Below are 14,450 nucleotides of genomic sequence, written 5' to 3' on the forward strand. Positions count from 1 at the left end.
GTATAAATATAATATATAATCTGGAAAGAAACTTGAGGCTCATACCGCTTGTCATGTCATGGCAATAGACATATTGATTGCTTAAGAATGTTAAATAAAAGATGCTCAGCAGATTCCTCTTTATCCCATTAGCTTATTAAAATCAAATTGGCATAATTAAGGACGTATGCTAATATCATTCAAGTGCCACGCCATTATTAAGTCCAGGCTTTTCGCAATATATCATGGAAATGTAAATGATAGCCAGGACATTCGCATTCAGCCTGACACTTAACAGTTTGCCTTAGACAGCCAAATATATTCAAATGGCACAAATTGCATGTTTCACATATAAATAAATATACGTATGTCGTAGGTATAGATAAATATGTCATATCGGTGCAATGTTATGACGTTGTCTTAATAAATATGTCGTGACTGTCTTCTGGAAAGAAACTGGCAGCGTTTGCTATCTGAGTGAATTAGCATTTTAATGATAATTAAATATAGTAAGAGATCTAAAGAGAGAGAGAGAGACAGAGAGAGAGAGTGGCAGAGAGAGACAACTGTAGTTATGAGCATACATACTATAATTGCCAACAGGATAACTTATATATGTGGTATAGTAAATATTCTTACAGCATGTCAATGATGCATTTTAATTATTTTCCGCATAGCTCGGTTTCTGTTTCACAGCGTCACCAGCTCTTAAGATCAATACAGTTGCTATGCATTAATTAATTTTTTTAAAGCAAAATAAACGAGTAAAAGCAGCTATTTCTCATTGGGGGAAACGTAAACTTGCAGCTGCAGGATATACGTACACTCGAGCCAATATATGTGCGGATGTGAGTGTGCAAGGCAAATATGGAGTTCGCGCGCATTTTCATCCTTTAGCCGTTGCTTGGCAATTGCTGTTGTTGTTGTTTCTGTTGCCGCTACGGCTGCAGTTGCAAATGGAAATGTTAGACTTTCAAAAATTCACACGAGCATTAAAAAAGACAGCCGAGCCGCACCGACATTCCACATACACAATATATATATATACAAGGATATATATATGGCTAAAATGCTATGAATGATGAAAAGGTGAATAAACTGTTGGCATCAGAGCCACTAATCGAACTCTTTGACATTTCTCGAGCTGTAGACCAAACTGAATGACATTGTTTTTCAGCTCAGTTATGTCATTAGTCTAATTGCGGGTAAGTAAAAACGTTCCACCTATAATCAGCAGCGCTGCAAAGTATGCTATGGCTGGCGGAACTGCCAGTCTAAGCCGATTAGCGGCACAGTGCACCGTGTGACGGGCCACAAAAGTCGATGGATGATTTAATCTTTTACTTTAGGAGTTTGGGAAGGGTGTTTTAGCCTATCCTACAAAAAACTATGAAGTGTTTGGCCAAATTGTATTTTATGTTTATAATTTTAATGAGTTAAGTACGTGGCTTCATACCCTATAAATATCTCAAGCTGCATACAGGGAAAGAGCAGATTTAAAGGCAGAAATCGACACAGCGAAAGATTGTTGGGAAATTGCAGCCTGCTTGATAAGAGGACATTATTAAGAGAGCCTCCATTTAAGATCCTCATAGGGTAATGCATAGGTTGTTAAAGACTATATAATGATATATCGATATATAAATTAATAGGTAAATGAATATAATATTAAAATAAATAAATATATAAATAAACATATATAAATAAAAAAAATTAATAACAATATAAATAAATAAATTCCACAAAAATTAATAAAATTTAAAATATTTATAGGTGTGACAGCAATAGTCTTGAAAGGTATTGTAAAGGTAGACCGAACTCTTATACAGCTGAATGAGTATATAGTAAGTCCCAAAGAATCAGTTATTAAGTCTAGCAATCACTAGATTAATTTATTCTCTTAGAGTGTCTCCTAAGTAAACTAAATGTACATTAGTTCATTATGTAAGTAAGTAAAAGAATGGCTGCTGGTAGCTGGCTTTCCTTAACAACGCATCTGAGCTCTTTATCTGCAAGGATATTCAATTTTCGGCGTTAAGTAGTGCGCTGACCTTCCTGTTTTTTGCAGCACAAATTGCCAATGTCGCAAATCTGCTTGTCGGCAACTTATCAGAGCCGAAGCTAAGAAGGGATCGAAAGTGAAAGAGGGAGATGAATGAATGAGTGGCGCGCGGTGAGTGGTGGCGTATGGTGAATGAAAAAACAGGACTAATTAATTTAAAGCGCTCGCGCAATCAGCTTTTTGCGCTAGTCATTTTGTCACGGTGCCAGCATGGCAGTCACTCATTCAGGCTGACAGTAAGCAGAGGAGGCACTCGGGTTAAAGTATGTTACATTTTGTTAGGTATCTTATGGGATGCTGTTCAGGCATTGCTCTTGTCAGTGCAGCTGAAATGTGACATTTATTAATGTGAACGCACTAGCAACAGCAACAGCAAGCTACAACAACTATAACAACAGCAATTGTCAGCGTTATGGGTTGTGGGCGTGACGATGGCAACGCAAGCGGAATTAAATACGCATTTGCGCTGTCAGTTTCACTCGGCACTCGGCAATCAGCAGCAGCAGCAGCAGCAGCAGCAGCACAGGAGTCGAGTCGAAACGTTACAAAGAGTCTTAACGTATATGGCTCCAGCCCAGGGTTTAGCGTTAGCGTTAAGCGTGCCATAAAACTTGGCTGGGAGGGGCTAAGACTGCAGCCAAAGGACCAAAAAGATGTTAAAAGTGCGAAGGTGCTCGAGGCATATTATGAAAATGACATTAAAGTGACGACAGCAGCAAAGCGACTCAAGTCAGTTATTAAAGCTTATGGCGGCAGTTTATGGGCTTTGTCGCTGGCATGTGCCAGGGTTAAGTATGGATTTATTTCGCGCTGAAGCACGCCCATCGCACATTTCCAACAGACGGACAGACAGACAGGCAGACACTCGAACTGCTCTGGGCACTGAGTGAATCCAATTTCAGTCAAAGGTAGCCAGCCAAATGCACTTCGAAAATGCAAGCTCAGTAGCTATTTGATGGGATTGACTGCAGCGCTGAAGCTCATCGAGTGAGGCAAATAATATTTGCCTGGATTACGGAGCGAATACAATGCTTATTGAACAAGTGGAGAGCTTTAAATGTTAAAGGCTGTGAAAACTACTTATACAATGTATTTTTAACCAGCTGCATTTTGAATTGAAATTTCAAAAACTTCAGGATGAGTATATTATGCTGTAGAGATTAGATATGCAATACTTCTTTGGGAACTGCGCCAAGTGAATGATTGGTAAACACACTTCGTCACAGTCTCAGTTTGAAATTGATTAAATTTGACTTTATTTACCCTAGTTTATCTACCCATCTCAAATATCTGCGTTTGTATGCGGGCAACGTTTGCTCGCTTAGAAAACCCAGCTCGTGAATCGTTTCACATTTGCCTGCATGTGGCAGCGTGTTCTCGCGCAATCATAACCACATCTGAGCATAAATAATAAAAGAAAGAATTATTTATATTGTGTTGTTGTAACCACAAGGGTAACACAAAAGAATACGCACACTGTTAAAGCCGACCATTTGTGGCAGCAGCAGCAGCAAAAGTGGCCACAGCAGCATCGCCCAAAAGTCTGCAATTCTTAAACTGTTATACGGACGGCTTTAACCGACACACGGCGCATGACCAAAGAGTCGTGTGCGAAAAGTGAGAGATTGTGAGAGTGAGAGAGAGGGAGAGGGAGAGGGTGAGAGCACGCTGTTCTACTATGCCGCTTGCAGGAACACACAATGTTTTACAATACAAAAAGAAGAAGAGAGAGAAAAAAATAGAAAAGTGAACGAAAACAACAGCAACAACAACAACAATGACAACAACGACAGCAACAGCGCCGTACTTAAGGCCAAAACGTAACAACGGTCTGACCTTCACCATTAGCGCACTTTTTTATACCCTGTACGCAGCGAGAAGAGGAAGTGATGAATACTGCTTGTTTTAATCTGTATATATATACCCTATATACATATTTTGTAGTATATATAAACAAGATTAGCAGCAATAGGCGAGTCTATAAAAAATTTATAAAGCCTTGCTAGGTTTATATAATTATATATAAGATATTTGGTAGTCGTTCCTTATGTCAGTGCTCATCTTCCTTGTTTTATATGACTTTTGCTAACAGCAGTAGTATAAAAAGTAGTATCAGGCACTTTGTATGCGTGTCTTTGTGGGTGAGGGAACAGCATCTTACAAGACCGACTTAAATGCTTTCCGCTTAAGGGAGCAGCGCTAGAAGTTGAGGGGAAGTACGCCTGCCAGTTTATGTATGCCTGTTTGTGCATGCGTGTGCCTATGTTGCTAATAGCCCCACATACACTTGAGGCTCAGCTTAAATTACGTGTTTGTACTTCCAGTCCATATCACCGATGAGCAACTGCTGAAATTCTAGTCGCACTCTTTCTAATTTCATGTATAGGAGAGCACTTTAAAAAAATGAAATTGCAAGTGACTTGAATCCTGTTGAATACTGAGTGTCTGAATTGTGTATATACGGGATGTAGTTCCGGCTGTTGCATTAGCAGCTGCCTTACTATTCATCCATTTGCTGAATGAAAATATGCGCATGTTGAGGCAAAATATATTTATGCCGAATTTTCGAAGTATTCTTACACATACAAATCAGTTTGCAAATCCGCATAATCTTATGAACTATTTACACTTCGAGTGCCGAAAACTGCAATCAGATTACTTATCAAATTAATAATATTGATTATTGTAAAGCAAATGCGGGTTTAGTTTAATATTATCTGGCAAGCAGTTACAGAAAAAAAAGTATATAAAGCGATTAAGTATACAAAGAAAGCTCCTCATTCTGCTAGGAGAACTAAACAAATATTTGTAGTTAATGACCATAGCTAAATTCTGATGGAATATAACCATAAAACAATATTTATATGTATCCAAACATTAACATTCAACCTGTTTTCCATTTGCCTGATAAGCATTAACAAAATGTTGACTGGTTTGGCTCATTGGTTCGTTTTGGCATTGCTGAAATATGTTTGACATGATTGATGATACAATTGATTGAAATGTGATAAATTGTTGTCTGCTGCGGGAGACAGCCACAGCAGCAGCAGCAGCAGCAACAAAAGCAGTAAATACCAAAAAAAATGGGGCGAAAAAATGCATGGCAAGCGCTAAAGTAGAATCTCTTTCCATTATCGCATATGAATAACTACCACAAGGAGAACTCTTTACAGCTGTCGCAAGGATTTATATACTGAATATCTCTGGGTGTGTGAGTGGAATACGAGTACATCGATCTATGTTAGTGTCTGTCAATATTCTGTATTTTGGTGCCATTGGCATTCTTAACGAATACTCAAATTTGAGCCATTGCTGCAAAGGCAACAATCTTTCCCAGTCTTTTATATCTAACAGAAAAAGGAGTACTGGTCGGTCGGTAAGACTCGACAAAAGCGTTCTAACTTGTTTTAGTACGTGATTGACGCAACTGCCCGAAAGAAAACTTTTTTTTTTTTTCCGCTCACTAAGCTGATTTTCCCAGGAGCCGCATTGACTCGCTGGCAAAGGAACTCTGCTTATTTTTACATGTGGCCGAGAGCTGAAAATTTTCCTAAATGTGGCAGAAGCGCGTGCTCAACTCGTAAGTAGCAGTATACTATGGTATGGCTTACATTCGTTTTTTCTTTTAGCCAGCTTCCTTTGTATGCTAATGCACAAAGTGGGTAGCGAGGCATTTAATCAACTTTACGTGGAATGAATAAGTCTGCGCAAAATAAAAAAATAAAATAAAAATAAAAAACAAGAAACGAAAAGTTCCACCAGTATGGCACCTAAATGCCATTAGATTTATTAAAAATCCGTCTGAAGAATTAGATTTAATGTTGACAATAGCCTCCATCGGGGCTAAAGGTGATGCACTAAAGAAAATTATATAAAAAGAAATACTCAAATGGTGACTCTTGACTCGAGTCCCAAAGAGCATGGGAAAGTTTTGAGTAAATATTGCCCCATCCATATTGATTATATGCCATATATAGTATTTTTCACCTGCCTTTTGATATATGAATAACTATTCACAAAGCAGCTCAACAGTTTATAATAAACTTTTTGCTCCGCCAAACAACTTAAGGTTCGAATCCAAAAGCAATTGCTGTTTATGCCACAATATTGTGGCAGTTATTTACTTTACATATGTATATCGTATGTGAGTGTGTGGGCATGTATATTATATATATATATATATATATATATATATATATATATATATATATATATATATATATATATGTGTATTTGAAACTAAGTGCACTTCCTTAGCTCGCACACGCCCCTCTGATTTATGGAGCACAGTTTTTTATAGCTTGTCAAAATAAAACTTTTTCGGCGCTGCTAACAAAGACCAAAAACTTTTATTTAGTTTGCAACAATGAATTTTTTGTGATATTTATTCGATGCCCTTACAGAGATGGTGATACAATCTTATAATGAAATGCTAAGCCATTAAAATACACATCCAGCGAAATAGACTCGATAAAGCTTAAACTAAGCTAGTTAGTTTATCTTAGTGGAAATGTGTAAATTATGCAGAGTATATACTTCTTTATATAGATAATATAAAAATAATATAATACCAAAAATGTATGTGTAAATTTCTGTCCATCTGTTAGTTCAATCTAGAATGTAGATATAGAATTCTAATATTCAGTTTCTTGTAGAGTACAAGCAAACTACATATCCTCCCAACATTTCTCTTTAAAGGCACAAACCTATTCATATACCCCCTTAGTTACTCTTGCATACTAGAATACTAGAAACTGTTGCTCTGTTACGACGCGAGTTAGAGTATTGACTAAGAGTCAAACATTTTCGCCTAGATTTCACCTACTTGATTCACACTGCTGTTGACAGTTTTATTTATTTTAAATACGAGTATGCAGCAGTTAATAAAGCTTGTGTTCCGCTTACTCTTAGATTAAAAGTTTTGAAATACAATTATTGTTTCCGTGAGTCAACTAAGCGAACAATGTTGTTAACTCTGCAACTTTAAAAAGTTTTTTTGTTTTTTTCCTCTTAGTGTGCTCAACTTTAGTATGCCGTTTGCTTGCTGTCTTAATTAAAAGCCATCAACTGGCACTTGAAGAACTTACAGGCGACATAAATAATAAAAGAAATGGTTAGCTCCACACAAACACAGACACAGGCAGAGCATACACGCAAATACTACTCACACACGCTCACGTACACACGCACACGCACACACACAAACGGACAGCTCGAGTGGCACAGCTTCTGTTGACTGGGCTGATGACGGAAGTCTAACCATGACTGACAATTTTTACGTTAGTAACAACAATTGCAGCTTTAGCAACATTATTTTTCCCTCTTTTATTTTTATACCCTGAACCCATTGAAAATGGGAAATCAGGGTATAATGGTTTTGTTAAAATGTATGTAACAGGCAGAAGGAGGCGTGGCAGACCCCACAAAGTATATATATTCTTGATCAGGGCGACGAGTTGAGTCGATTTGGCCCTGTCCGTCTGTCTGTCTGTCCGTCCGTCCGTCCGTCCGTCCGTCTGTCCGTATGTATGAACGCGTCGATCTCAGAAGATATAAGAGCTAGAGACTTAAACTTTTTTTTAAAATGTCCGTATATATCGCGCGCATATCGAGTTTATCACTAAAAAACGATAACTCATTCCGATACTTTTTTATCGATAAAAACCCTTATCGAATATCAGTTAAAAAATTATATCTCCTATATCTTTCAGGCTAGAGTCTCCAAATTTAAAATGTATATTAAGATGAATTTTATACAATTTCGGTTTTTGTTAAAATTTACCCCCCACCCCTAAATCCACCCCCTCACCCTCAACTTTGTAAAAGTCGTATATCAAATACTAGTGACTTGTGCTTCGGTATACACATACATTTAAACATTATAATTATGTTCTGAAAGTTTCATTTCGATCGTACGTCTAGAAATTAAATTATTCAACAAATAAGTTCTGATTATATTTCCAACACTGCAGCGCAACCCAAGCGCAATCGCCTGTATATGTGCTCGTGTGTGTGTGTGCTTGTGTTTGTTTGCTGCCTGTGTGTGTGTGTGTGCTTGTGTTTGTTTGTTTGCATATGTGTGTGTGCGTGTGTATGTGCGAATTATTATTGAAATATCAGTTGCTCGAAGGGTTCAGGGGATCTCGTAGTCGAGCAGTCTCGACTAGAGCTTTCTTACTTGTTATACCCTGAACCCATTGAAAATGGGAAATCAGGGTATAATGGTATTGTTAAAAGTATGTAACAGGCAGAAGGAGGCGTGGCAGACCCCACAAAGTATATATATTCTTGATCAGGGCGACGAGCTGAGTTGATTTAGCCCTGTCCGTCTGTCTGTCCGTCCGTCCGTCCGTCCGTCCGTCCGTCCGTCCGTCCGTATGTATGAACGCGTCGATCTCAGAAGATATAAGAGCTAGAGACTTAAACTTTTTTTTAAAATGTCCGTACATATCACGCGCATATCGAGTTTATCACTAAAAAACTCATTCCGATACTTTTTTATCGATAAAAAACCTTATCGAAGATCACTTAAAAAATTATATCTCCTACATCTTTCAAGCTAGAGTCTCCAAATTTAAAACGTATATTAGGATGAAATTTATACAATTTCGGTTTTTGTTAAAATTTACCCCCCACCCCTAAATCCACCCCCTCACCCTCATCTTTGTAAAAGTCGTATATCAAATACTACATCAAATAAGTTCTCCTATTATTGCCACACTGCAGCGCAACCCAAGCGCAATCGCCTATATATGCGTGTGTGTGTGCGTGTGTTTGTTTGTATGTGTATGTGTGTGCGTGTGTTTGTTTGTATGGGTGTGTGTGCGTGTGTGTGTGCTAATTATTATTGAAATATCAGTTCCTTGTGGGGTTCAGGGGATCTCGTAGTCGAGCAGTCTCGACTAGAGCTTTCTTACTTGTTTCTTTTTTGTTTGTAGTCATCGTCACATGTGCACAAATGTTTATGTGTATGAAAAGTATTTGTAGCAAGCTCTGTCCCATCTGCTTTGCTAGCATTGACAATGCTCTAACTCCCGCTCCAGCAGCTGCGTCCAACCTCTCGCTTAGTTAGTCAGCATAATGAATTACACCGGCACACGCGCGCCTCGGCTCTGCCTGACAATCCTTTTTGCCTTCATCAGCTGCAGTCGACAGTCGACAGTCGACAGTCGACGGGCGGCAACGAAAATAACGCCCAGCACGAGCTGAAACTCCTGCCTCGATTTGCTACCAGCCACAATTTTACAATTGACGGTTTCCCTATGCGAGTCGAGCAGTGTGTCGAAAGGATGAGGAGACCGGGGCAGAGGGGGCTAAGGACACTACCGTAAAACGCTCGACTTGTTTTACGCATTATTTACTTAGTTGGGATGCTGCTACGCATTACGAGGGTGTGTGTGCGTGCGTGTGTGTGTGTGTGTGGCAGGGGCGTGGCAAATGAACTAGTATTAGAGTAAGTTGTGGCAAGTAGCAAAATGTTGGGCTACAATTAATTTGAAAGTCTCTGCACAGCAGATGAAATTGGGTCTGTGTTTATGTGAGTGGGAGTTTGTCTTTGTGTGTGTTTGTGTGTGTGTGCTTGAATGTTTTTGTTGATATCACGCTTTGTGGCTGCCCCATTCTTATTGCAAATAAATTCGCAGAAAATTGAACATTTATGCTGGCAATTTGTAATCAGAGTTGATAAAAATTCTTGTTAATTGAAAAATTGATGTTTTCTAAGAACCATAAAATTGAAAATACCCGAAAATTCCTTGTAGTGCAGAAAGTAAAACGATAGAAATTCAATATATTAGTCAAATTTAAATAAATAAATTTATTTACTCATCCATCTATTGAATATTAAGGACAATAATTTTAATTAAATATCAAGTGGCGCTAATTTGATATTAGTCCATTAAATGGAAGAGTTAACGCCATTAATACATGGCTAAATTAATTTATGTTCAAAGCTCAAATAAACGCACGGTACTTACTCGCTTCTTGTGGCTTAGAGTCAATTGTAGGCTCTTAGGCTGCGGATAATATGAAGTAGATGCTATCTAATGCCAAGCGACACACATATTATGCAACATTTATCCAAGATTGTATTAAATATTTAACACACAACACGATAAAACACTTTTGGCTCATTAACCTCACGCACACACTCGCACACGCACACTCACACGCACGCATACGCTTATACGCACACAAGTGAAACGAACCACAGAGGTTGCCCAATGAGCGGGAAGGAGACGGGGCTATGCAGCCACTAATGAAGCCAAACGTAAATGCTGTTCAGGCCCAAAAATATGTGTGCCTGATTAATGCGAATGCTGAGCTTTCTTGCACAGAAGTTTACGCGCTTCCTGAGGGACACTCACGTCGGCACTTGTATCGGGCGGCACTGGCGAGAGCTGTCAGTGTGTGAACGAGAGCACTGGCAAAGGGAGACTGAAGCCGAAGTCTACGCGCGCCTGTAAGTATGCAGCAGCAACAGCAAGGCGGGCGTATAACACTTGTATAACACTTGTATGCTGCTTGGGAGAGCGTATGCCATGCTCTTTGCTTTGGAGGCTGTGGCACTAACACGACTTGATTACACCTGCCTATGTGGGAGAGGGAGAGCGATAGTGGGAATGAAATAGAGAGGGACAGAGAGAGAGAGAGAGAGATGGGGAGAGTGAGAGAGAGAAATTGGAATTTTGGTCATAACACGCACAATGACCTTAACACGAATTCGCTTTGACAAGCAGCTATTTAACACTTTTGGCATATGTGGCCAAAACCAAATCACTTTAAGCAAATTACGAATGCGCACAATCTATTTTTATTGAAAGCATTTCAACGGCACATGCAATAGTGAATTGGGAGGGCCGAGCTCGAGCTGAAGATCAATTTAGCACAAATTATGATTACGATTATGATTATCTACTGTTTGCTGGGGGCGTTGGGTTACATAAACACGCCATCAAATTTAAGTGCCCTGCCTCAGATTACAGATTACAGATCCCAGATCCCAGATCTCATTCCAGTTCCGAGATGCTAAATGCAAGACTTTTGATTCCATCGCATGGAATTTCAAGGCGCTTTTGTTGTCCGAATTCAATTGAAGCTGCTATTCAAATGTCAAACAAATTTCGCAATGCCACTCAGCGAAGACAACAACGTTGAAGCCTCGAATCGTTGTGCGTCTGCACGGCCGATAGCCAATATCTAAATGGCTATAAGAAAGGCATGCCAGACAAGTTTTGTGCGAACCGTAATTGAATTTTTATTGACATTGCAGCCGACTTGCCGAGTCGGGAGCGGCCCAAATGGGGCGTGTGCAAAAGAAACGGCAGAAAATGACGCACGCGACAGCAGAGCACAAAAACAAGAAAGTTAAAGATGAAATTGGACCAAGGCTCACAAAATATTTGAGACTCAGTATAAGTTCTATTATAAATTAGCTGCTAATAAATTCAGGATCTCCATTTCTTGCCTGCGGATTTGTAGCATTACATAACTAGTTAATTTATGCTACAATGTAGACGATATGTTTGTCAGTATGTATCATTCAGCTAGTCAGAGTTTATAATTCCAGCTACAATTCAATCCTTCCAGTGTACTCAATAACTCTGAAGTGTCTGTAATTTATGCAACTTATTTCGATGATTTAAATACAAGGCCCAGTGAAAAATCACTAAGGTCGATAGGCAAAGTTCATTTGGCTGTTCGACTTGTGGGAACCATTTTAAATATACATATATTGCCTTGATGTACATACTTATAATTATTATATGTACAAAATTCTCTTAAAACTTTCCTGCAATCATACCACTTATCTCCATGTTCTCCGTATAGCATATAATTATAAAATTATACCTTAATTAGTAACATTATTATACAACTACGATTACAGTATTACTACTATTACTATACTACTACTATTATTGTACTACTACTATTACTATACTACTACTGTTACTGTAATACTACTATTATTGTACTACTACTATTACTATACTACTACTGTTACTGTACTACTACTGTTACTGTACTACTACTATTACTATTCTACTAATATTATTGTACGACTACTATTACTATACTATTACTATTACTATCCTACTAATATTACTGTGCGACTACTATTACTATACTACTACTATTACTGAGCTACTACTATTACTATTCTACTACTATTACTATTCTACTTATATTATTGTACGTCTACTAGTACTATATTACTACTTTTACTGTACTATTTATACATTATATATTATACAAATATATTAATCCTGCACCTATACTACTGCTATATTAATATATAATAGACTAGGAGTTTCTGAATAGAAATCTATACCGATCAGAAATTGGAGTTTTTGCCCGTTATCGGTAATAATATAGGTATGTTATAAACTAAAGTGAGTCTAAATTAACTAGCGTTTCCCATATATTTGAATTTGCTAAAAACCAATTTGTTCGATTCAGTTTGCATATAATATCAGAGCATGCATTTCGACTTCATTTCTTGTGTGTTTGTGACTTTTCATGGCCTGATGCCAATTAGTGGGAGCCACTGGTCAGAGCTTACTCTGTGCGCCAGACAATGTGCCAGTAACGGCATTTAATGTGGCCCGCTATGCTAATTACATGCAAGTTTCCCGATAGCCGTACGCTCGGCTGGCAACTGTTTATCTCTTATCGCGCTGTGCGCTTGTTGCATGCGCGTCCATTTAATTATTTTATATGGCACATTAAAATAAACAAGGCAAGTGCAGAAAAAAAAACTTGAGCGCAGTCTGTGCCAAGTGCCCGGGGCTGAATAGATACGTGCCAGCCAGGGCCACACATCGCAGGGCTCTGCGACTGCTTCTGCGAATGCGGCGTGCTGCGTGCAGCATTACTGTTATTATTATAGTGTTATTATTTTTATTGCTGGGCCGCATGTTGCGCAACTCCTAAGCAATTACTTAAAGCAGCTCCCCGCCAACTCCCTGATTCGACCAGTCGCCGCTTCTAGCCCACATTTACATGCAGTTGGGCTGCTTTGTCTTAGAGCTGCACCAGCTGATGCCTGCTGTGGCCGCGCGTAAATCAGAGCCAGCACTCATACGGCGCGTGTGACCAAACGTTGATTACGCACTTGAATCGCAGCATAATTGGTTGTAATTAACGAGGCAAATGAGGTGTTTTTCTCGTATTCAATCAATAAGTATATTCAATCACAATGCTAAGGCGCTTCCCTCGACTTGTTACCGATCGCCAGAAGTATGAGGCAGGTCAACTCCGAATAGTCTGCACTTTTAGTATTGGCCCCATCGTCGAGTCTAGATTTTTGCACCTGTTTAATGTCTTTCTCTGGTCTCTTTCGTTTGTAGGGCCACTTGAACAGTGTGCTCTGGATGCCGTTCATCATATACACTTGCTCCAGCTTTCTGCGTATGGCCTGCACCACAAACAGCTTCTGCGGGCAGCTGTAGCTAGCAACGCTTCCCTCGATTTTCAGCACATCGTCGATGTTCTCATAGGGCGACGGTACATATACAGTCTTAGTCTGCGATATAATGTTTGTCAGACCCTGCACACGTCGCTGCAGCAACTCTACCTTCCACAGCGTGTGCTCAAAGTAAGCCGTCTGATTGCCAAACTTCGTCAGGCACTCCACAACCAAGGTCAGATTCGCGTTATCTACGTGCAGTTTATCAATGCACTCTGTGACCTTTTTGTATGTAACCATCTCACTTTTGCTGCCGAATCGCTCTCCTGTGAGCGTAGTCACTGTCAAAAGCAAAAAAACTGACACCAGCGACTGCATCATCAAGTCTGCAAAGCACAACGCGAACTGAATGAATAAATTATTTTCTATGCAAAAGTCGAGGGTTCTGTGTGTGCTTAATTGTAATAGTTCTGGCCATATTTAATGACCTTAAGAAATCATGTAATTGCAAACATCACTAAAACTAACATATAATAAATGCATGAAAGTAATAACATATCAATTGAAGAATGTTTCAAAAGAAGGTTCATGTATTAATAAAAAGTATTACTTTATGTCTAAAAAATATTGTTTGAAAGTTGATAAAAAACTAATAAATAAAAAAAGCATTCACAGCTCTTTTAGTTTAGAGAAAATGTAACTTTAAGTGTTTTTATCCAACATAATTAAATGCAATGAATATAATTATAAATGGGCATCGGCTACGATATAGTGAATCACCCGAAAGAGGCTGTTGTCGACGAAAACACAGCAAAATAATTGGTGTAACCCCAAAGGGAACATGATAGAAAAAGCAGAGACTCTTGAGATAAATGCATATAAATATTAATCAGAGGAAAATCAAAATAGTTTTATATCTTCAATATTTTATTTTTGCCTGAGTTTATCTTGAGCAGCTTATTATCAAAATAAGGAGAGTGCTCACAAGGCGATTAAATTCCT

General features: G+C 38.7%; 2 protein-coding genes and 1 long non-coding RNA gene across 21 annotated transcripts in view; 1 reads left to right on the plus strand and 2 right to left on the minus strand.

Annotated features, from left to right (window-relative positions):
• The window catches only part of Rbfox1 (RNA-binding Fox protein 1), a 133,226-nt gene extending 123,033 nt beyond the window's left edge, over positions 1-10,193 (minus strand). For 3 of the 19 annotated variants that reach the window (XM_089260072.1, XM_089260073.1, XM_089260071.1), the window contains exon 1: positions 10,018-10,189. The gene's annotated coding sequence lies outside the window, so the exon portion shown is untranslated. Of the gene's footprint in view, positions 1-10,017 lie in introns of all 19 variants that reach the window. The other 16 variants (XM_089260062.1, XM_089260068.1, XM_089260066.1 and 13 more) reach the window with 9 other exon arrangements.
• A 172-nt stretch (positions 10,194-10,365) lies between these two features.
• Positions 10,366-11,502, plus strand: LOC108650317 (uncharacterized). The gene is made up of 2 exons (XR_016196784.1): positions 10,366-10,502; positions 11,026-11,502. It is a non-coding gene; the product is annotated as an uncharacterized LOC108650317 (long non-coding RNA).
• A 1,696-nt stretch (positions 11,503-13,198) lies between these two features.
• LOC149091513 (uncharacterized) lies at positions 13,199-13,853 on the minus strand. Its single transcript, XM_089259851.1, has one exon. The coding sequence runs from the start codon at positions 13,827-13,829 to the stop codon at positions 13,242-13,244; it is 588 nt and encodes a 195-aa protein (XP_089115977.1). The 5' UTR covers positions 13,830-13,853; the 3' UTR covers positions 13,199-13,241.
• Positions 13,854-14,450: the final 597 nt, after the last annotated feature.

The sequence above is a fragment of the Drosophila navojoa genome, chromosome 4, assembly GCF_054131105.1.
Source record: "Drosophila navojoa isolate 15081-1374.11 chromosome 4, UAZ_NAV_1.0, whole genome shotgun sequence".
NCBI classification, from domain to species: domain Eukaryota; kingdom Metazoa; phylum Arthropoda; class Insecta; order Diptera; family Drosophilidae; genus Drosophila; species Drosophila navojoa.